The sequence below is a fragment of the Nannospalax galili genome, unplaced genomic scaffold (assembly GCF_000622305.1).
Source record: "Nannospalax galili isolate Female #2095 unplaced genomic scaffold, S.galili_v1.0 scaffold2391, whole genome shotgun sequence".
NCBI lineage: Eukaryota > Metazoa > Chordata > Mammalia > Rodentia > Spalacidae > Nannospalax > Nannospalax galili.
The window spans coordinates 90,590-113,477 of record NW_008329809.1 but is presented as its reverse complement, the minus strand read 5'-3'; the positions used below and the strand labels follow the sequence as shown (position 1 = coordinate 113,477).

The window sequence follows — 22,888 nt, the reverse complement described above, 5'->3', positions numbered from 1 at the left end:
ACATTTTTACTATTTTTTATAATATATATTTGTATAATATATTTTTATAATATATATATATGTAATATAATATATTTACTATTACTATTTTACTAATATTTTTAATATTAACCCACGACCATGGGAAGTCTGGCTGTCTTCTAGTGTCTTCTTCCATTTCTTCAGTGTCTCAAACCTTTTCACTGTACAGGTGTTTCACTTCCTTGGTTAGGTTTATTCCTAGATAATTATTTATTTTGAAGTATGGTGAATGGAATATTTTCTTAATATCTTTCGTGGCAAGTTTGTTATTGGCACACAGAAAAGCTACTGATTTTGTATTTTATTGCTTTGCTGGAAACGTATTTCAGGTCCAGAGTTTTCTGGTGTAATCTTTAGAGTGTTTATAGTAAAGGCTTGTGTTGTCTATAAATAGGGTCCTCTGACTGCTTTCTTTCCTTTCTGTTTGCCTTTCATCTCCTTCTCTTTTTGGATCTCCCTAGATAAGACTTTGAGTACTCTATTAATAAAAACACAGGAGGGACCCCCTTTTCTCTTCCAGGTTCAAAGGAAATGCTTCTGGTTTTTCCTCATTTAGGATAATGCTGGCTGTAGGTTTGAGGTATGTGCCTTTACTGTGCTGAGTTGTTTCCTTCCATTCCTGGCCTCCTCAGTCTATTTCTATGTTGCACTGCACTTATTATAGTGTATGTATTGAACCAACTTTGCATCACTGGGATGAAACCAGCTTGATTATGATGTATGATCTTAATATATTCTTGATTTACAATTATTTTGTTGATCATTTTACATCCAATATTAATCAGAGAAACTGATATATAGTTTTCTTTTTCATATGTGTTTTGATCTGGTTTTGTATTAGGGTAATGCTGGCTTTCTAGAGTGAGTTTGGTAGTGTATGTGTGTGTGTGTGTGTGTGTGTGTGTGTGTGTGTGTTCATGTGCAACAGTTTGCAGAGCATTGGTGTTCATTCTTCCTTAAAGGTTTGGAATTCATCACTGAATCCATTTGATCCTGGATTTTCTTTGTGGGGAGACATTTTTCAAAAATACTTTTTCTTCACTATTTTTATTGAAGTTTTGTTCATTTCATACATCTTAATCATATTTGGACTCATCTCCCCTCTCTGCACCCTTCCATACCCCCCACCAGATTTCATGCATTCTGTCATATCTTAATCATAGTTAGACCCCCTCCCCTATCTGTTCCTCTCCTTACCTTCCCACTGGATTTCACGCATTTTGTTATATATATATTAAGGCCTATCAAGTCAAGTTTGTGTTCCCAGATGTCCCTCAGTAGAGCCTGGTCAACCTATCTAGCGTCAGTCCTGAAAGAAGACCTGACTCTCCTTCACTCAATAGTGATCAGCTTCTTACCCACTTCCTCATGTCTATGCTGGAATTTTTTCTGGTTTGAGCTTGCATAGGACTTGTGCATGCTGTTACCATTGCTGTGAGTTCATATGAGGAACTGACCAGCTGTCTGGAAAACTCTTTCTTTGTGGTCATCCACCACCTCTGGCTCTTGCAATCTTTCCACCCCCATTTCCATGACGATCCCAGAGCCTTGGGGGACAAAAGTTTGATATAGGTAGGCTATTCAGGGATAAGCACTTTGTAGCCGCTTGCCCTCCGCATGTTGGTCAATTGTGTGTTTCTTTGTTAATCACCATCTGTTGCATAGGAAACTTCTCTGGTGAGAAGTGAGAGATGCATTCATCTATAGGTATAAAAATTAGTCATTAAGAGTCAGTTTAATGTGATCACTATTTAGTAGAAAACTAGTATTAGGTTCTCACCTATGTCCTGTGATCTGTTTAGCCTTGGGTCCTAAGCCTGATAGCAATGTTAGGTATGGGGTCCATCCTAGGAAGTGAACCTTAAATTCAGTTAGAGTGATTAGTTAATCCCATAATATTTGTGTCACTACTGCACCAGTGGGCTTATCTTGCTGGGCAAGTTGTTGTAGTTCACAGCATTCACAGCTGAGTAAGGTTGATGATGATTTCTTCCTTCAGGTAGCTTGCATAGTACCCTTAGAACATTAGTCTAGGAAGGATTAGACAGGGCGGGGATTGGGAGGGCAGAGCAGAGAAGGGAATATAGGCAGGGATAAGAAATGCAAAAGGTCTTTAGAAAAAGCCATATGGAAATCTACCATTATGGAAGCTTCTTAAAGTATATACATATACATAATAAAATAAATTAAAGGGAGTTATCCTATAACACGGGGATATTGAGCTTTCTAGACATCCTAGGTTAATAATAATAATAATAATAATAATGATGATGATGATGATGATGGTGATAAACCCCAATGCCAGGAATGGACTCCCTCTCTATAGGAGCTGTTGACCATGGGTCCCGTAGACCTACAAACAATATTGGCCATTGCCCCTTCTCTTGGTTACCCATCAGAACTGGATGGAAAGACCCTGACACCACATGAACAGTGGAACAAACAAGGAGAGATCAAGCTAGTGCTGACTTCAGAGCCTCATCTTACTTTTTTTTTGAGAGAGTGTCTCACTATATAGACCAGGATGGTTTCAGAGAGATCTGCCTACCTCTGTCTCCTGAGTGCTAGGATTAAATGCACATGCCACCACACCCAGCTGTAACAGTCTTTTGATATTACTTTTCTTCTTCATCCCTTGTGAAATATCCTGGTATTTTATATTTCTGTATCACTCATCACAGACAGTACTTACTATCCAGTCTTGATTGATGTTGTCTTCACTCCTCTTCTCTGCCAATGGTCCTCAATATGAAGCCATAGCAAGTTGGTTAAACATGGATTTCTGTGTCTTCAGGTTACCAAAGGGAGCTTCTCTATCAGAGGAACAATGGCTCTTTTAGTGCTTTTGGGAACGATGACCCTTCTGGGAGCACTTAGTAAGTGTTTTTCCAGTTAAAATGGTCTGTACTGGGTGTTTACTCATCACTGGCTGTGGAATTGACAGGCCTACATATCTGTGGACATAGCAGCTGATTGTTCAAGTCAGGCTTTACAAGTTTATCTTTTAAAAGTATGATTCTACAACATTTGCAAATCAAATGTTCTTTAGCAAAGATAAATCACAATCCCCCCTTTGTTTGTGGGAAAAACAGCAAGAAGAGTACTTTATGATGATGATACAAATGACAAGAAAATATTGCTACTGTGGTGTTTTTTCCATATCTGATTTATTAGAGCGAGTGTTTTGTTAAAACAGTCAATGTGATTTCTTTAAGATCGTATTTCTTGAAAAATAATGATGGAATTAAGCAACGAACATCCAGAGTTTCCTCCTGAGTCAAGTCTCCATGTGGCATATTTTGGACAATTAATCTTTCTCCTTGTTCTGTCTGCCATGGCCTCACTTCAAGGACTCAGAGAGATGAATTCCTCTGTATACCTAAAGTCAAAAAGTCCTGGATATTATTGCCTTATTGGTGCTTACCACATTAACCTTTTATGAGACAGATTTTCTCTTGTCAGGGGTCAGATCCATAAATAGATTGCTTGATTTTGTTGTTTGACAAAGCACTTTAATATAGTGTTCTTGCTGGGTGTGATGGCTCATGCATCTAATTCCAGTGTTTGGGAGGTGCAGTCAGATTGACTGAGGCCAGCTTGGGCTGCATAGCGAGACCCTATCTTATCCCTCTTCTCCTTCCTCCCAAATATAGTGTTTTGTATCAAGTTTAACATTTTCTTTTTCTGTAGTGTCATCTGGTACAATAAATAGTAGACTTTGTGGGGCACAAGGGCCTCTGTTGTGCAACCTCTCTTCCTGCCTGGCTTCCCTTCCCCTTATGTCCCTTCCTTCCCCCTTTCTCCTCCCTCTTTTTCTCCGGCATACCTTCTCCCCTCTCCCTCCCTCCTCCCTCTCCCTCCCTCCTCCCTTCCTTTCCCTCTCCTCTCCTTTTTCCTATCCCTGCCTTCTACTCTCCTCTTCTTTTCTTCATTATCCTCCCTTTAAAAATCATTCTTACAGAGTCAGGTGTGATGACACACACCTTTAATCCCAGCACTCCAGAGGCAGAGTCAGACAGCTCTATCTGAGATCAAGGCCAGCCTGGTTTGCATAATGAGTTCCAGGCCATGTGGGGTTACAGGGAGTCCTTGTCTCAAAAAAAAAGAAAAAAAGGAAAAAGAAACACTAAGGGCTGGGAGATGGCTCACTGGGTAAAGTGCTTGCCATGAAATCTTGGGAACTTGAGTTTGGATACCCAGAACCCAAGTAAAAAGCCAACTTTGGCAGTGGTGTGTGCCCATAACCCCAGCCTTGTGGGGGATGGTGGAGATAGGTGACCCTTGAAGCTTGCTGGCCTGCTGGGGGACATCTTAGTCCAGATGAGGAACTTCAGGTTCAGTGAGTGATCCTGTCTAAAAGAAAGGTGGGAGCTATTGAAGAGAGATATCTGCTATTGAGACACCTGCTGTAGAACTTGAGCATTCACACATATACACAGCACACCCATACAGAGCACACATTCACAGAAACACACACCCAGAGACAGAGACACATACAAATCATTCTTAGGTGTTAGTGGCAGGTGGTGAATGTGTACACATGTAGGTCTGGAAGATTTGACCAGAGTCCTATAGGAGAGAAAGCTATCCATTTCCCTCAAAGTAATTAAGTTTGCTTGTGAACTCCAAATACTTCATGCACAGCTTTGGACTGAGCAAAGTGTGTATGGAATCTTCTTTGGTACATGTCTAGAGCAGTCAAGGGTGTGTAACCTTAGGCAATTTAACTATCTTGGAAAGCCAAATGCTCAATAAGGGGCTATAAAATGTGGGGATAGATTTACACACACACACACACACGCACACACACACACACACACACACACACACAATTGGAATGACACAGAGAAGATTGACCTCATCCCTGAGCAAGGATGACATGCAAATTCATAAAGTGTCCCATATTTTAAAAAATGACTAGGTGACTCCTAAGTTCCTTTTCAGACATGGCGTTCTGTGAGTCGATGTGGAGTTTCTCAGCTCCTCAAGTGAAAGTCAGGCCGTCCGTAGAGACAGGTTTTCCATCTCTGTTCTCTTCCTTCCTTTCTCTGCCTTCTTCAGAAATTCTGCCTCTGATGAATTTACGGATGGGGAATGTGTTTTTGTTTTGCATCCTCAGTGTGATGTAGAGGACTTGAATGTTTAAATGCTTAATGTTTATGTGCTTCTCCCCTCTTTTACCAAGGTTGTCAGCTTTTGTTTTAAGATGTTTCCTTGAAGCTGATCTTTATATAGAGATTGATCAGAACATATTGCATAGAACATATACTTGGCTCAAAGGATACCAGAAATCCAATGGTGAATTTTGGGAGCCAGGAAGAGTGAGTCACAGTGAACTTCAAGGTGGCAATAAAAGCCCAGTTATGCTCACGGCCTGTATTGTGACTTCTCTCCTGGGACACAAAAAGTATCAGGTATTTAATCTTTGATAACTTCAAGGAAGGTAGATCTTGATGTGTCAGATATGTGTCTTGAAGCCGACAGTGCTTCATAACTTTGCGCTGCGTTTGAAATCTGCATTTGGATAGTCCCGGGCTCTGCATTTGTGGTCACAATCCAAAATATGAAGACAAAAGTAATTACAAACTCTTTCAGAGAAGACAAAGGAATTCTCCAATACTTTAAAACACACGTACTGCACTTGCTTTTGGTAATATTAATATTTCATTGTTAGGGGAAAGAATATAGTTTACAATTGGGAATGTGTTTCCTTGAGGTGAAGGGTTTTTATTTTTTTTATAGTGAGAGGGATTGAACCCAGGGTGTTCAAGTTCCCTACCACTGACTATGTCAGCCGTTTGAAGGATTAAAAAAAAAAATTCTAAACTTTTAGAGAACAATCCCTGTGAGTATCTGTTAATCAAGAAAAGCACACCTGCTTCTGAAAGCCCCTGGATTGGGCATAGGGGTGTGGCTAAGAATGACTGTGGACCGAAAGTTATGCTAATGGTCTTCATTTTGCCTCAGAGCTCTCCTGATGCCTTATTGTTTATTGGACTGTGTTTCACAAAATCAACAGCTGTTCTCTGCTAGGCTCCCACAGTGTTCCGATCTAGTACACGGCAGGCAAAGTTTCCCCTGAGCTTTGACATTCAAGTCCTGAGATTATGTATGAAAAATGTCTTTCTGATGTGTTTCCTTCTTCCGTTTGGGTTTATGATACTCAGTGGATAAACAATTGCAGTAACTCTGTTTTGTTTCTTATCCCCAAAGAATAGCGCCTACTCAATTATGACAATTGGATAGTACTATTATTTTCCAAAATATGTACCAGATCTTTCAATAACAGTGAGTGTTGTTGATTCCTATTGCCCGAAATGAAGTCAGATACTTAACAGACACTGGGATCATTTTATTTCTTTTTTAAATTGAATTTTTGAGATTTTTATACAATATATTTGAATCATTTAGACCCTCTCTCCTATCTGCACACCTTTAATAGTCCCCCCTCCACTGGATTTTATGTACTGTGTCATTAATATAAGATCTGTTGAGTTAAGTTTGTGTCCACAAATGAGCTTTGGTGTGTAGCCATCCTCTCGACCTTGGCTAACAGAATGTCACACCCTTAACGAAAATCAACTCCCCCCTTCCAGTAGTCAGTGGTTGCCAGTAGCTCCTCAGCTAAGGTTGGGCTTCTTCCCCATTTCCCCACATCTATGCTGGGCTTTTTTCTGGCTGGAGCTTGCATAGGTCTTGTACATGCTGTCACCATTGCTGTAGTTCATGTTAGTAACTTCTCACTTGTCTAGAAAACCCTGTTTCCTTGTGCTCACCCACCACCCCTGGCTCTTACAATCTTTCTGCCCCCTCTCCTGACTGGAATCATTTTTTGGGTGGATGTTTCAATGTACCTTTTGTTTACATATATGGTGTAGTAACATATGTATGTTTTTCTTTCAAGCCTAATATTGATATACAAGACTCTATCAAGTTTTTGGAGTCTGACTTGAACAGAGAAATATGGGACAATTACACTTTGGCTCTTATAACCTATGCACTGTCCTCGGTGGGGAGTCCAAAAGCCCTGGATGCTTTGCGCATGCTGACTCGGCATGCAGAAAGGGAAGGTAATGTCTGGGCCCCAACTGAGCTTGCTAGATTGTTATGGGATGTGTGTGAGAAAATATGAAGTTATTTGCATTTGTGTTTTTGGAATGATATGAAGAATGATGGATGGGCTTGAACTTTATATTGTTTCTAGGCTCCCCAGGGGCTGTTTATAGAACTTAAGGGCCTGGGCATCTTGTAGATGTGTTGTGCCTTTGAGTTTCTCTTTGAGTTGTTACCTTTTGAGTTTCTGACATCATTTCTGATTTGAAAGAAGTGTTACTACCCCCAAAGCCTCTATAGTCAGGGATTAAAGTTTGTGTCTTTGGGTGAATTGGTGGGCATAAGTAACTTTAGAGAGAATCCACTGATTTAAACAATTCTGTTAATTCAAAAACGATAACTGGACTGGGAATGGTGGCACGCACCTTTAATCCCAGCACTTGGGAGGCAGAGGCAGGTGGATCTTTGTGAGTTTGAGGCCAGCCTGGTCTACATAGTGAGTTCCAGGATAGCTGGGGCTACAAGGAGACCCTGTCTCAAAAAAGACAAAAAAAGGATAACTGGGTGCTGAAGAGATGGCTCATCAGTCAAAACATCCACTGCTTTATTGTGAAGACTGCAGTGGATCCCAGCACCCGCACCAGGCTGCTCATAATAGCCTGTAACTCCAGCTTCAAGGGATCCGTTGCCCTCTTCTGGCCTCTGTGACCACTGCCATATGTGTGCTTGCATGTGTGCTGTGCATGCTGCCCCAGTGATAAAAATAAAAACAAATCCTTAAAAGAAAAGAAGGGATAAGTACAGAAAGTGCTTAGTGGTCTGACTACAGAAACTGTGATATTACTAATTTAGATTTAATCCTTGTTACCAATTCCAGGCTTGAGGACCATGTAACTATTGCACAGAGACTGAAGTGAAACATTTGTCCTGTGCTGGGCTGTGTGATAGTCACTCCACATTCCATTGATGTGAAGTCACCATCTATGTATATGAGAGGAAGGGGGGGGGTTCCACCCGGGACAGTCAGAGGGGTAGAGCAGGATTATCTTCAGGAAGGGTGTTGAGTTATCTGGCATTCCTCATTTTTCCTTGGGGGCTTGGAATTTGAGTTTGTAACACCATCTTTCAGAAGAGGAGAAAGGGAGAGGCTTCCAAGAATGTGAGAGCTGGCTAATGATGCATTCCCAGAGCATGGTTCTTTCCCAAGTGTTCTGAACTGTGTACAAGATGACCGGGCCAAACAAGTCATATGTATTATTTTCTGGAATATGCTATTTCTCCCTTTTATTTATAACTGTTTAGCCTTGAGCCAAACATATAGAATTTCCCTTGGGAAAAATATTTTAATCAAAACATCCTCAAATGCAGGCAATAAAAAAGGATGAAAATTTATAAGTTGTAATAGTTTAGGAAGTAACATGTATAATTGCACAGTTCTGTGTGTTTATCTATGCCTGTACTTGCTAGTGTGTGTATATATATATGCTTTTTTTGCTGGTCAAATAGAACTTGGTCTAGTATGAAAATATGTAATGGTATAAAATGTAATGTTTGGTAGTTGATCAGAATGTTACTGCTTTTCTCTCAGGAGACATGCAGTTCTGGGTGTCATCAGCACCCACCCTGTCTGAGTCCTGGCAGCCGCGCTCCCTGGATATCGAGGTTGCGGCATATGCTCTGCTTTCACACCTGCAGCACCAAGTTTCTGAGGGAATCCCAGTGATGCGGTGGCTAAGCAGGCAGAGGAACAGCCTGGGAGGTTTTACATCTACCCAGGTGACAGTTTTTCCTTTAAAAAAATACATTTTTAATAAATGAGAAGCATGTGGTTGCTTTCTCATGTAGTCATAAATTTACTTCAATTAAAAGTTCAGTAACCCAAGTCAAAGGGTTAAGATAGGTTTTTCTCATTTGAACTTCATATCTGATATTTATATGAAATGAACGAGTTTCCCATCTGTATTAGTTATTTTTTGTCTATGATAATTGATTTAAGGACAGATGCTCAGTTCTGTGCTGTAATAGTTTTTTGAGCCTCTTATGAACTTGAAGTCAACCAGTTCAAAGACTACTGAGAGAGCGTTGTGCTCTCAAGGTGGGCAGATAAGCATGGTTTTCTAAACATGGCTGAATTTTTCCTCTAGAGATTTTGTGTATACCCACATGCATAATCATTTTTCTTCTTTCAGTAGGCTACCATTTTAGCCTTAAAGGCCGTCTCTGAATTTTCATCCTTAATGCATACAGAAAGTACAAATATCCAAGTGACTGTGATGGGACCTAGCGCATCAAGACCTGTGCAGTTTTTGATTGACACTCAGAACCGCATTCTCCTTCAGACGGCAGAGGTTTGAACAGGGGTGACTATTTAGAATCCACGTAGAAGGGCCTTCATTCTGGAATACTGCTCTCTACTAACTTCAGAAAAGAGCTTCTCCCAGGGCCCTCCAGAGATTGAGGAAGGATGTCCTCCTTTGGTTGAATTTTCTGAACTCAGGGAAGGTGGAAGGGATGGGAACCTTTGGAAAGATGAGTAGAAAAGGAGGAAACATACACACTTTCACATCGGGAAAGGGATAAAAACCACCAAATCCTAATTTTGTGTAGACACGGTGCTAGGTCACTGAACCTGTGCTCCATTCCTTCCTCAAGCCAAGCATTTTCCCCACCATTTAACATGTGAGAAAGTAGGCTGAGAAGCCATGTTGCTAATAACAGTAGAGCAAGGATTTGAACCCATGACCCCGAAGACTATATTCTTTTTAGCTATACCACTGGTCCTCTTAGGAGACTTGTTAGAGCCAGTAGAAAAATTATTACTGTATTATTAGTATTGCATTTTCCTCCCTTTTTCTGAGGATCAGTTTTGCCCTATAGCTCAGGATGGCTTAGAATTCACTGTTGTAGCCCACGCTGGCCTTGATCTCATGATTTTTCTGCCTCTGCCACGCTGGCATTACAAGCATATACCAATACACCTGACTGAAATTCTTACTTTAAACTTCAAAAAAGGGTTATGCTAAGACCCAAGGGTTACGCTTTCTTCCCTTGGAAACTGAAGAAAAGGGATAATGGTGCCAGAACAGAAGGCTAAATCTAGACACAATGATGAATGCTCCCTTGTGTCCATGGTCAGTGCTCATAGTCAGTCAGGTGCTGACTCAGGGAGCTTGGAGGCAGGCATGCTTCAACCCCAACAGGAGGATGACTCTGGGAGAAGCATTGGTGTGCCTTCCCAAAGTCTTGGGCTAAGGGAGTTTGGAGAGCACACATCCTTCACCTGGTTGATGAACAGCCCTTATTTGGGTCCAGGCAGAGCTCCTAGCACTGTGATGGGGCGTTTCTGCTTCTTCTCCTAGCACTGTGGTGGGGTGTTTCTTCTAGCACTGTAGTGGGGTGTTTCTGCCTCTCCTAGCACTGTGGTAGGTGTTTCTGCTTCCACATGGGATATAACACGAACTCTTTGCTACTTGGAAAACTCTGTATACAGAAAATTATCCTCATTCACTTTTCCTCCCTCACCTTTTTTAGCTTGCAGTGCTGCAACCAACTGTTGTTAATATTTCTGCAAACGGTTTTGGATTCGCTATTTGTCAGGTATGTATGTAATTTTTCAGTTAAATATGACTTTCAATAATAATTCTTTGTTTTGGAACATTGCTAAGTCTTCAACGTAGATAACTTGTACAAAATAATTAATGACGGCCAGTGAGATGATTCAGTAGATAAAGGAGCTTGCTGCCAGACCTCAGTTTGATTCCCAGGACCCACATGGTGGTTGGAGAAAACCAACTCCCTCAAGCTGTTCCTTGACTTCCACATCTGTGCATGGCATGCCCCCACTACCCACACCCCATACACTTGTGAGGAAAATAAATAAATGAAAATGTAATAAAATTCTAAATGATTTACTTTTATGACTTGGCAAGATACATTATGTTCTTTACTACAAAGTACCAGAGATGTTACGAACTACTGAGTAGACAACAATTATGTGTCTTGACAGTCTACTTGGAAAGCATTTCTTGGAGGTTACTTGCCTTTTGAAGGGAGTGTTGAAACCCTCCAGTGTGATTCATGTCAAGAGTTGGGGCACCCCTTTCCCCTTTTGAGACAGGGTCTAGCTATGTAGACAAAATTAGACTCAAGTTATAGGCCTCAGTCTCCCAGATGCTGAGATTAAAGGCATGCACCACCACACCCAGTGGAAATATATATTTCACTTATGAATTCTTAATATTTGTCTAAGAATATAAAGGTCAGTATGGCATTACACATTGTTTTTATGGAAAATGTATTTTTTAAATGTCAAACCTCATTAAATAGAAAATATTGTAATTAGAGCATGGTTTTGTGTTCCATGGTATAGGAAGAAAATAGAAACAAACCTGCTTTGGATGGTACTATAATTAAAATGGAAATAGGGGCTGGAGAAATGATTCGGCAGTTAAGAGCACTGACTGCTCTTGCAGAGGACTCACATGGCTGCTAACAACTGTCTGTAACTCCAGTTCCAGGGGATCCAATGCCATCTTCTGGTCTCTGTGGGCATCGTCACCTTTACCTATTCTGCCTACTCTCCTCCAGTCCCCTTCCTTTTCCCCAATAGCCCAAAATAAGTACTTTAAAGAACACTGTATGGGCTTGGCATTGTGGCACATGCCTTTAGTTTCAGCACTTGGGCAGAGGCCAGTAGGTCTCTGTGAGTTCAAGACAAGCCTGGTCTACATAGCAAGTTCCAGGACAGCCAGGGGCTACATAGTGAGGCCTGTCTACAAACAAACAAATGAACGAACACACTGGTACAATTACTTCTGTTGAGAGAATTGACATATTGATTAGTGGGGAAGAAATACCTTGTTAAGCAGATATAATTTGGGAATTTCCAAATAATTCTAAGATTTTGGGGGGAAGATTTCTTTTTTAATATTTTCAATTATGTATATGCATGTATATCTGTTTGGGGGTATGTGCACAGGAGGTTGGAGCTGTCGGAGTCCCTGGAGCTATAGTTACAGGTGATTGTGAGCCATCCAACATGGGTGTTGAGAACTGAGCTCTTGTTCTTCGCAAGAGCAGTACATGTTAATTGCTAAACCAGCTCTCCCGCCTACTTCTAAGACTTTTTAAAAAGGATTATTATTATTATATCTGCTCTGTGTGTATATGTGGGTGCACATGTGCCACTGAGTATATATGGAGCATGTATAGAAGTCAAAATTTTATCTTTGCACTGTGTTTTCTGGGAATTGAACTCAGTTCTCCAGGCTCATGCAGCAAGTGCTTTTATTGGCTGGGCCATGTCACCAGCCCTCCAAAAATTATTTTGCATGATACTCAAGACACAGAAAGCATTTTTTTAAAATTAAGGCAGAATAGTTATAGTGAAATGGAATGTTTCTCAGTGAAAGGGAGAGTGAATAATTTATATAGTTCTTTATTAAGAGCATGGGAAAATTCTCATTTCCAACTGTCCTTCAATACAAAAATAAATCCAAAAGTAAGCAAAACTGGAGACTTCTGTATTCTTTTTTGGTGGGGTCTTTTTGAGACAGGGTCTCCCTCTAGCCCCAGCTGGCCTGGAACTCACTCTTAGACCAGGCTGGCCTTGAACTCACAGAGATCCGCCTGCCTCTCCCTCCAGAGTGCTGGGATTAAAGGCATGCGCCACCACACCCAGACTTAGCTGACATTTTATAAATGCTCTGGAAAAGGAGTGGAAAGAGAGCTCTAAGGCTTATGGTAAATGTTAATTTATTTGGGTAATAAATTCTAAGTAGTGGTGAATATATTCTTTTGAAGTTCTATGAGCTCAAAGTTGAGCTTCACTGTCATCCAATACAAAACCTAATACAGACAGGTGTCAGTCATTGCCCTCGTCACAAATGTAGTAGCTGTGTTTGCCTGTCATGGAGGGAGGGGGATGAAGAGAACAGAAAGTGCTCTCAGTTTACAAAACTGTTCTCCAACTGCTCCAGGAACAATTTTAATTAATGTTATATTTAATAATTAATTGTAGTTTAAGAATAAGTTGCAAAATGTCCAGACTAAAATAAGCAGAATTATGAAAAGGATGAAAGGGTGTGTGAGCTTATGTTGTGGCGGGACAGAAAGATTAGAACTCTTAGATATGAAGAGTGAAGGCTTAGTGAGAGATTTTTTAAAGTATGTAAATCCTAGAAGGGCACCAGAAGTTTATTTTTGGGGGTGGTGTGTGTGTGTGTGTGTGTGTGTGTGTGTGTGTGTGTGTTTAGTAGATATAAAGGGAAATTCAGTATCACATGAACCTTGTTTTGGAATAAGTGGCTGCATATTAATACTTAAATAGATCACATAGGAAATTTTGAGTGCATTCCTAAACTCCTGATTTAGAATCATTTTGAGAAAAATTGGTCTTCATGCTGCCCCAGTGTGCCCACAGCTCTTTCATAGCAGGGGTGGCATAGAGCATGTGCTGGAAAAGACTTCAAATCCCTTTATCATCTTTGAAAAATGTTTGGTGATGAGGAAGAACTCTCAGTGGTTGAGCAGGTGATATTTTAGTTCTGATTTATCTTACTGGTTCCATTTGGGTAACAGAGCTTAGAAATTAGTGAATATTCTAAAGAAAATGAATGTTTTACATTCTTTGAGAAATCAGTATCCCATGAGCATCATACATACATACATACATACATACATACATACATATATACATACATACATAGCATTCTGTGACAGTTTGGAATATTACCTTGTAATTTTCTCAATACAAATATTGGTAAGTGTTTATAGCAGCATTAGTTAATAATGACACATTCTTAGCTAGTAAGCCTAGTTTGAAGAATACAAATCTAATTGTATTTATTACAAAAAGAATCACTGCCTAATATTTAGACTGTGCAGTAATAGTAATTTATTGCTAACAACTTATTGCTAATTTATCATTTGTGCTGATTTTCTATTAATTCAGCTCAATGTTATTTATAATGTGAAAGAATTGGGGTCTTTTAGAAGATGGAGATCTGTCAAAAATCAGGAAGCTTTTGATTTAGATGTTGATGTGAAAGATGAGAATGATGTTAATCATGTGAATTTGAATGTGTGCACAAGGTAGGTATCTGGTCAGATCTCTCCTTTACTTTTCTCCTTTTAGAACATAAATTTGAAGGTTTGATTCTGTGTAGCTATCACATCATATTAATGAAGGGGCTATAGCCTGAAGTCGTGTTTAAGCTTTTCTTAGACATGCTCAAAAATGTTTGTAAATTTCCCTGTATCTGTAACAAAATTGGATAGAAAAATATAAATCGTATTGATTATTGCGTGTGTGTGTGTGTGTGTGTGTGTGTGTGTGTGTGTGTGCACGCGCATGCACCATGGTGTACACATGGAGATCAGAGGGCAACTTTCTGGAGTTGATTCTCTCCTGCCAATTGTGGGTTGCATGGATGGAACTGACATCATCAGGCTTGCATGGGAAGCACTTTTACCTGTTGAGCCATCTAAGGATAAACTTTTAGGTAAGAACTCCATTGCTAGTTGTGGGATACCTCTCTAGGAGTTGTTGGCCCAACATAGGTTATTGCCATTACTCTTTGTTGTTCACCAGAACTAGCTGGTAAGAGCCTATTGCTAAACATTTTGGTTATAAGACACAGAGAAATCAAGGTAGAACTTAGCTGGAAACTCCCTCCCTACTGGCTAGAATTGATTGTTTTGGAAGGTGCTATGCAGGTTGCCAGTGGAGAAAACTCCTCAATGATCTGACCCAACTCTAGATCATGTATGCTACAATACCGACCCTCCAGGCAAGACATGTCGACTCAGGAGGCAGAGGCAGCTGGATGTCTGTGAGTTAGAGACCAGTCTAGTCTACATTGTGAGTTCTAGGCTGGCAAGGGCTACATAGTGAGACCCTGTCTTACAAACCAGGGAGAGAGGGACAGAGGGAGACAGGGAGAGAGGGGGTGAGAGAGAGAGAGAGAGAGAGAGAGAGAGAGAGAGAGAGACTGAATATGAATGCCCACTGGTACAATAGTGGCATGAGTGTTTGCGTAATAACTAATCACTTTATGATTGGATTTAGGCCTGCTCCAAATGAAGAACTACACACTTAGTACTATAAATCTGCTCAAAAGCCTGTAAGTAAAAAGAAAAAGAAAAATATAAACTAATAAAAAATTCAGGCCTAATTTACGAAAACTCTAATATTGTCAATCATATTTATAAAATAGTTATTTTTTATTTTTTCTGTTGAAATAATTTCACTTTGGGTTCAGATTTAGCTTTAAGTTTGATGCTTTTTGTCCCCAAATTTTATAAGAACATGCAAATCCAGCAAAAAGAAAAAAAGTTGTTTTAGGTACTAAAATCGTTCCAGTTTAGAAGATTCTGGCCTTGGATAATTATAGAATAATTATGTCCTGGTAAGTGCAGCTCCCAGAAGAGGCTCTTAAATTGGCCTAATCCAAAGCATTTGACCACAGTCCTGCTGACTTCACAGTAGGAAGTGAACTACCCCCTCCAGTGTCCTGGGTATTCTAGTGTCTGTGACTTTGAGAACAACTCTGAGAATGCTTGAATCGAGGCTTTGAGGTCTCTGCCTTTCCATTTTCTTCCCCATTGTTTGGTGTTCAACTGGAGGGTTCTTTCAGAATGCGCTGAGGAGCAACAGCCTGCTCTTTTCAAATATCTCAAAGCATTATGGTTGGACTGGAAGTCACTGATGCTCTGAGGTTGCCTCTGGGTGTTCATCCAGGTGCTCAACTTTCTTAGCTGTCGCCTGAACCCCATCTCCCTATTGCAACCGTCTGTTCTGTCTTTGGAGCAGTTGTCTGATTTTGAGGTGAAAATGCCTCACGTGTGTACCCCATCGCTCCTCTTGGGCATTTTGAACAGCAGCAGGAGGTATCAGCATTTCTCCAGTGGCTTGCTGTCTTTCAGCCAGGAAGGAAACAGGACTTTGATTACTCTTTATTCGGCTTGCATTGATCTCTGTTCTAGAACGAAAAATCAAGGTATTTTTGTTGCTGTCAGTAGCAATAGCCTACATGTGCTACAAGCTCCCATTCCATGTATTTCATTTAGGCCTTGCTGTACGACTTCTATACGGTAAGCTTTTCTCTTACGCGTTCATGCATGCATTCATTCATTTATTCAAAATAGCAGTTGAAAATCCTCTGTGTCTCACAGTGTCAGGTGTGGGAGATGATGAGCAGGGAAGTTCCAGAGCTCTCCCACTAGCTAGTGCTCCTTCCCAGGGCCTTTGGTTCACCATGGCTCTTTGACGAGGTCTGACAATACAGCCTGCTTTGTACTTTTAGTATTTATGCAGATCGGCTGTAATTTTGCTCACATACAAACACCTCTAATTTCAATGCAGTTACTAGTTTTCAACAGCATCTATTTTGGCTGAGTGTATCACCCAGCACACAGTTTTCCTTTGTTTGACCTGCGGAGCCAGCCGACCTCCAATTGTACTGTCTGGCTTTTCAGTCAGGCGTGTTCGGCAGCTGGCAGCTATGCAGTCCGTGCTCTAAAAAGCAAGGCTTTCTAATAGCCTTTTTTTTTTTTTTTGCTTTTGTCATTTAAAAGGACAACCGGAAATTACTTAGTAATATGTTGACCCTTTTATTTTGCAGGCAAACTTGTTTCCGTAACCACAGAGGGGTCTTTCTGTGGGATATGGCAGGCTCTTGCCTCCTATTCATTTATAAAAAAGATTTATTTTCAAGGAGACAAAATATCGTTGGTGCCCTTGGTACTCACACCGCATCCATCAGGTGCCAGGGACGCCAGTAGCGTGGCTTTCTGAGGCTGTAGTTCTCTCAAGGTGGCCGAAGAAAAGAAGATGTGCTCAGCCAGGAGAGCAAAGGGAGGCCTCCCAGCAGCGGTCGTCTCTCTCTTCTCTCTCTAAAAGCAGATGAGGGGAAGGCTGCCAAGGCTCAGGCTGGAGTTTGCCGCTGCTAGGATGCTCTCTCACCGCTTTCGGGCTTTCAGCTGGAAAGTGTGGTGCTGCTAACTTTCGAGAGACTGTTAACCTTCTGAGAAATGTTTGGTTGAGAACCGGTACAAAACATGGCTAGAATCTGTTGAAAGGTGGTGCCGTAACTGCTGCAACGCACAATTACAAGCCTGCTCCATCCAGGCCGCTTCCCTTCTCTGTCTGAGGAACCACTGTTACGATGTCACATATCGTTGAAAGTTACAAGAACATCACAGATAAAAGACAAGGATAAACTTAAAATTTTCTATAGTGATTTTATTTGAGCTCAAACAGTATTTAGCGTAACATTTGATAGTTTTAATTTTTGCAGAGTATTTGCCGTAAGTTTGTCCTAAAGGGTTTCCTCTCTTCCTCGTCTGTTTGGTGTAGGTTTTGGGTCTCAGAGAGGAGTGGGATGGCCCTTATGGAAGTCGGCCTTCTCAGTAGCTTTACTGTACCTTCAGATGCAATTCCTCTGAGTGAGACGGTGAAGAAAGTAGAACACAATCATGGAAAACTCAACCCTTATTTGGATTCTGTAAGTCGTAGGACATCTCATAAAGATAAGTTTTGGCAAAGGTTCTGTGTACTGTGTTCAAAAAGACTACCTTCTTGTAAGCGTGTTTTCTTACCTCATTTTTTTCAGCCTTTTTGTGTCTGAATTATTTTAACATGGCAACCTTATGTTTATCTCATTTAAAAAGACATCACTGGGACCAGGGAGGCAGCTCTGCGGGTGAGAATGCTTGATGCACCTCAGTTTGAATCCCTGGCACCCCAGTAAAAAACTGGAAGTAACCACATCTGCTTGTAATCCCAGAGCTTTGGAGAAAAGAACCACAGTGTTGCTGGGGCTTACTGGCTGCCAGCCTAGCTCCAGGTTTGGTGAGAGGTTCTGTGTCACAGGAACACCTGGGGAGTTATGGAGTAGCACACCCAATATTCCCCTCTGGCCTCCACATGCACGGACACATATACCACATACTCATACACCACACACACGTACCATACATGCATACACTCACACATATACACAAAAAAATTTCAGTAAGATAGCACTATGAAATTAGTGAGTTACAATGAACATGGAGCCCATGTTTCAACTCTTGGCAGTATTTCCGGTACTATTGAGGTCCTCAGAAAGTTCTTGCCTGTGCCTTTAACTCTGTGGTATAATTTGAGGTCAGGTATTGTGAGGTGGTCAGCATTATTATTTTATTTTTAATTTTTGGTCTTTTTGAGTCAGGGTCTCCTCGTAGCTCCCACTGACCTGGAACTTGCTATGTAGACCAGACTAGCCTTGAACAGGGGTCTGCCTGCCTCTGCCTCCCAAGTGCTGGGACTAAAGGTGTGCTCCACCACGCCCATCCGGTCAGCTTTGTTTTTTCTGTTTAGGTTTATTTTAGTGATTCGTGGTCTTTTATGTTTCCATATGAATCTTAAGATCATTTTCTCTAGTTCTGTAAACATGTCATTGGAATTTTGTTGGGAAATTCTTTCAAACTATAGAGTGCTTTTGACAATATAGATATTTTCACAATATTAATTCTGCCAATCCTTGAGCATGAGAGTGCTTTCCAACTTCTAGAGTCTTGTGTTTCTTCCTCCAGTGTCTTAATGTTTTTATTGTAGAGGTCTTTCACCTGCTTGATTATATTTATTTCTAGTTTTGTTTAAAATCTATGGTTAATGGGATATTTTTCCTAATTTCTTCCCTAGCAAGTTCAGTACTGGTATATACAAAATCACTGATTTTTCCATGTTGCTTTTGTGTCGTCTGCTTTACTGAAGGTGTGTGTCAGGGTGAAGAGTTTTCAGGTGGAGTCTTTAGGGTCTTTACAATAGGATCATGTTACCTGAAAATAGGGACACCTTGACTTCTTTTTTTCGTGTCTTTATTCCTTTTGTTTTTTCTCTTACCACTTAGCTAAGACTTTGAGCACTGTGTCAAGGCACGGGGAGAGTGAGCACCCTTGTCTCACCCAGATTTCAGAGGAAAGGCTTCCATTTGGCAGCCTGTTAGTTTTAGGTGTGTCATGTATAGCATTTATTCTGTTGAGATATGATTCTTCTAGTACTAATTTCCTGAGGACTTTTATCCTGGAGGCATGTTCAACTTCGTCAGAGGTCTTTTCTACATGTATTGAGATAATGCTGTGATTTCTGTCCATAAGTCTGTTTATATTCTGTATTACATGTACTGATTTGGATATGTTTAAGCAACCTTGCGTCCCTGGGATGAAACCAACTTGAATGTGATATATGGTTTTATTATCGTGCTCTTGAATTTCATTTCATTTGTATTTTGTTGAGATTGTTTGCATTTTTGTTCATTGGGATATTAAATTGGTGTATAGTCTCTCTCTCTCTCTCTCTCTCTCTCTCTCTCTCTCTTATTGCTGTTGTGTGCTTATCTAGTTTTGGTACCAGTATAGTACTTGGTGGGTTGGTGGGTGGCTTTTGGGGTGTTCCTTCACTTTCAATTTTATGGAACAATTTGAGAGTATTTGTTAGGACTTCCCTAAAAGTTTAGTAGAATTCAGCAGTGAATCTCCCAAGTCCTAGGCTTTTCTTTGTGGGAGATTTTTAAATGACTGGTTCAGTTTCATTATTTGTTATGGGTCAGTTTAGAGCTTTTTGATTAATTTTGGTAAGTTTATGTATTTATCATTGCTCCTGGACTTTCCAGGTTTTCACTGAAGTCTGTTGTAAGTCTGTTTTCACCTCTATTTTATTAATTTGGATCTTCTTTTCTTTCTTTTGGTTAGTTTGGCATTTGTCAACCCAGTTTATCTTTTCAAAAAACTAAATTTTGTTTGTTTGATTCTATGAATTGTTTTCTAGTTTCCTTTTCATTGATTTCTTTCTGCCCTAATCTTTATTATTTCTTGTTATTTACTGCATTTGAGTTTGGCTTCTTTTTGTTTTTCTAGATCCTTAAGGTGCATTACTAGGTTATTTATTTGAGATAGCTCTAGTTTTCTTTAAAACACGTAACCACTTACACTATAAACTTTCCTCTTAGACTTGCCTGAGCTGTATCTGAGAGATCCTGGTAAGTTGTACTGTCATTTTCATTTGATTCTAAGAATTTTTAAGTTTCCTCCCTGATTTCTTCAATGACCCATTGTTCATTCAAATGTATATTGTTCAGCTTCCAATCATTTGTGTAGCTTCTATGGTTTCTGTTGTTACTGATTTCTAGTTTTATTCTATCATGGTCTCATAAGATCCAGGAAATAATTTCTTTTAGTTTTTATTTTTGGGGGGTACGTGTCCATTAAGGCTTGCTTTGTGGCTTATAATGTGATTTATTTTAGAGATGTTTTGGTGGGCTATGAGAAGAGTGTGAATTATATTCTGTATTGGTTAGACAGAATGTTATCTAAAGATGACTGAATCCTACTGCTGGTATAGTATAGCTGTGAAGTTTTGTTGATGATTTTTAATTTTTAAAAATTTATTTATTTATTTATTTATTTATTTATTTATTTATTTATTTATTTATTTTTGAGAGGGTCTCTTTGGCCCCAGCCCACCTGGAGCTTGCTATGTAGACCAGGCTGGCTTTGGCCTGCCTCTGCATCTCAAGTGCTAGGATTAAAGTCTTGTGCTACCATGCCGGTGTTTATTTTTATTCCATGTATATGAGTGCTATGCCTGCATGTTTGTAAGTGCACCTGCATTTTGCAGTACCCCTGGAGGACAGAAAAGCATGTTGGATCCCCTGGAACTGGAGTTAAAAACTGTTGTTAGCCACCATATGGGTGCTGGGATTCAAACCCAGGTTTTCTGCAAAAGCAGACAGTGCTTTTAACCACTGAGCCATTTCTCCAGTCCCTTTTGGTGATTTTTAGTTTGAAAGACCTATCTAAAAATCAGAGAGTTGTATTGAGGTTTTCTACTAGTATTATAGTAAAGTCGTTTTGGGCTTGCATGCCTTTTAATGCTTTTTAAATGAAATGATGCCAACCAATATTTGGTGCATAAATATTGACAACTGTTATATCTTCTGCTTTTAAGATTTATTTTATTTTTAGTCTTTCTTTTGTGGTGTGTGTGTGTGTGTGTGTGTGTGTCTGGTGACTAGAAGAAGATTTTGGATCCCCCGGAGCTGGAGTTATAGGTGGTTGTCATTATTTCATTCTGGATGCATACTATGTAGGGATTACTATAATTTCAAAAATTCAGTTCAAATCTCAATTTGAGATGCCTTGGGGGCATTATTTGCTTAAACACTGAAGATGAAAGCTTTAATTGCATGTTTCAAAAATGCCTTCATGAAGCTTTTAACAGATCTCTAAGTGGTTAACATAACTCCTGAACAGTTAGGTGCTTCATCATAGAAGAATATTCTCAGAGGTTTGGTATTGACAAAGACTTACTAAATCATCTACCTTTCCTAAGTTGTATGAATTTTAATGTCAAAAAATAAGAGTTATAGCCGGGTGTGGTGGTGCATGCCTGTAGTCCCAGCACTTGGGAGGCAGAGGTAGGTGGATCTCTGTGAGGTCAAGGCCAGCCTGGTCTATATAGTGAGTTCCAGGACAGCTGGGGCTACAGGGAGACCCTACTTCAAAAAGACCAAAAAAAAAAAAGACAAAAAAAAAGTCATAAGAGTCATAAAACTTACCGGTGAAGTGTGGGTACAGAAATCCGTGGTGCACTTGCTATGGGTCAGTGCTGCTGCATGTTAGTTCATTCTTTGCTTAGGCATCTAAATGAAGCTCAAAGTTTGAATTAAAATTAAATTTGTAGAATTTCATAATGTATGAGGGATGCATACATTCTTATCTTAGTTTTGCTGATTATAAGTCAGAAAGACATCACTGAATATTTACCTGCAAAAAACTAGGTTTTGAATGTTTTTTATGATTTAGCATTTCAAAAACTATCCTGGTTAGAATGTTAAATGGAACTGATGAAAACCAAAATGAAAACAAGATGAAAACTAATTTGGTCTTTATTCTTTGGGTTCTAAAATGTTCATATATTAACTATTTCTTGAAAGTCACAGGCCTAGTTTAGAACCTGAAAAGCAAATTTAAGATTTTTGTTCAGTAATATAATTGATTTGGGACTTCGTGTAGTATCACTGATACTCTTGTTAATGGGAATCTAATTTAGATACCCAATAATTTCTGATTGATTAATGGCAGTGGGGTTGGTTCTTCCTTCCTCAGGAACTCTACTGTTTTGTTAGAACTTGTGCATCATAACAGATTATGTTTTTAGTATTAAAAATTGAGTGCTTAGAAAGATAACTTGAGCTTCTTTGATTTGAATTGCATTTGCTACTATTGTAATGAATGGTTGAAGGAATTTACTAGTATTTTATTTCCTTAACTTGTATTGTTTATCAAATTGGCATAAACTCTCCATACCAGATATGGGAGGCTGGCCTTTTGTACTGCATACCAGTCACCCACTGTTTGTATTCTGTACCCTGACCTCAGGGCTTCCTGGTTCCATCCTGTGGGCTGAGTGCTCTCTGCAGAGTGAGTCCTCTCTGAGTCATTAGCAACTGACAGAAAGTGGGATGAACTGCCTGAGACATGGATTTGAGTGGTCTAGGAGTGAGTTCATGTAATAATGCTAAGCGTCAATATCCCTTTCAGTAAAACAGACTCAAGAACCAGACCTATCTTGCAAGGATTATTTAATAAACCAAATGAGTTTAATTCATTGAAAATACTTCACTTCAGTACTTGGCGTATAGAAATCCTCCCCAAGTGTTAGTTTCTATTTATTGCTGAAAATTAAAGAAAAAAAGTAATGCCTCTTACTTTCTTATGAACACTTAGTGTGCCAAATCCTGAAAGTCTTTTGTATTTTTCAAGGTAAATG

General features: G+C 39.8%; 1 protein-coding gene and 1 pseudogene across 1 annotated transcript in view; both read left to right on the top strand.

Moving 5' to 3' along the window:
• The window catches only part of LOC103741161 (CD109 antigen-like), a gene marked incomplete at its 5' end in the record, with an annotated part of 64,028 nt that extends 41,293 nt beyond the window's left edge, over window positions 1-22,735 (top strand). The window contains 9 exon segments of the mRNA XM_029567839.1: window positions 2,816-2,897; window positions 5,207-5,435; window positions 6,926-7,091; window positions 8,663-8,850; window positions 9,267-9,422; window positions 10,606-10,671; window positions 14,027-14,166; window positions 17,432-17,579; window positions 22,498-22,735. Of these exon segments, the coding sequence (XP_029423699.1) occupies window positions 2,816-2,897; window positions 5,207-5,435; window positions 6,926-7,091; window positions 8,663-8,850; window positions 9,267-9,422; window positions 10,606-10,671; window positions 14,027-14,166; window positions 17,432-17,579; window positions 22,498-22,554 (1,232 nt within the window).
• On the top strand, window positions 4,847-4,930 carry LOC115071898 (annotated as a pseudogene).
• Window positions 22,736-22,888: the final 153 nt, after the last annotated feature.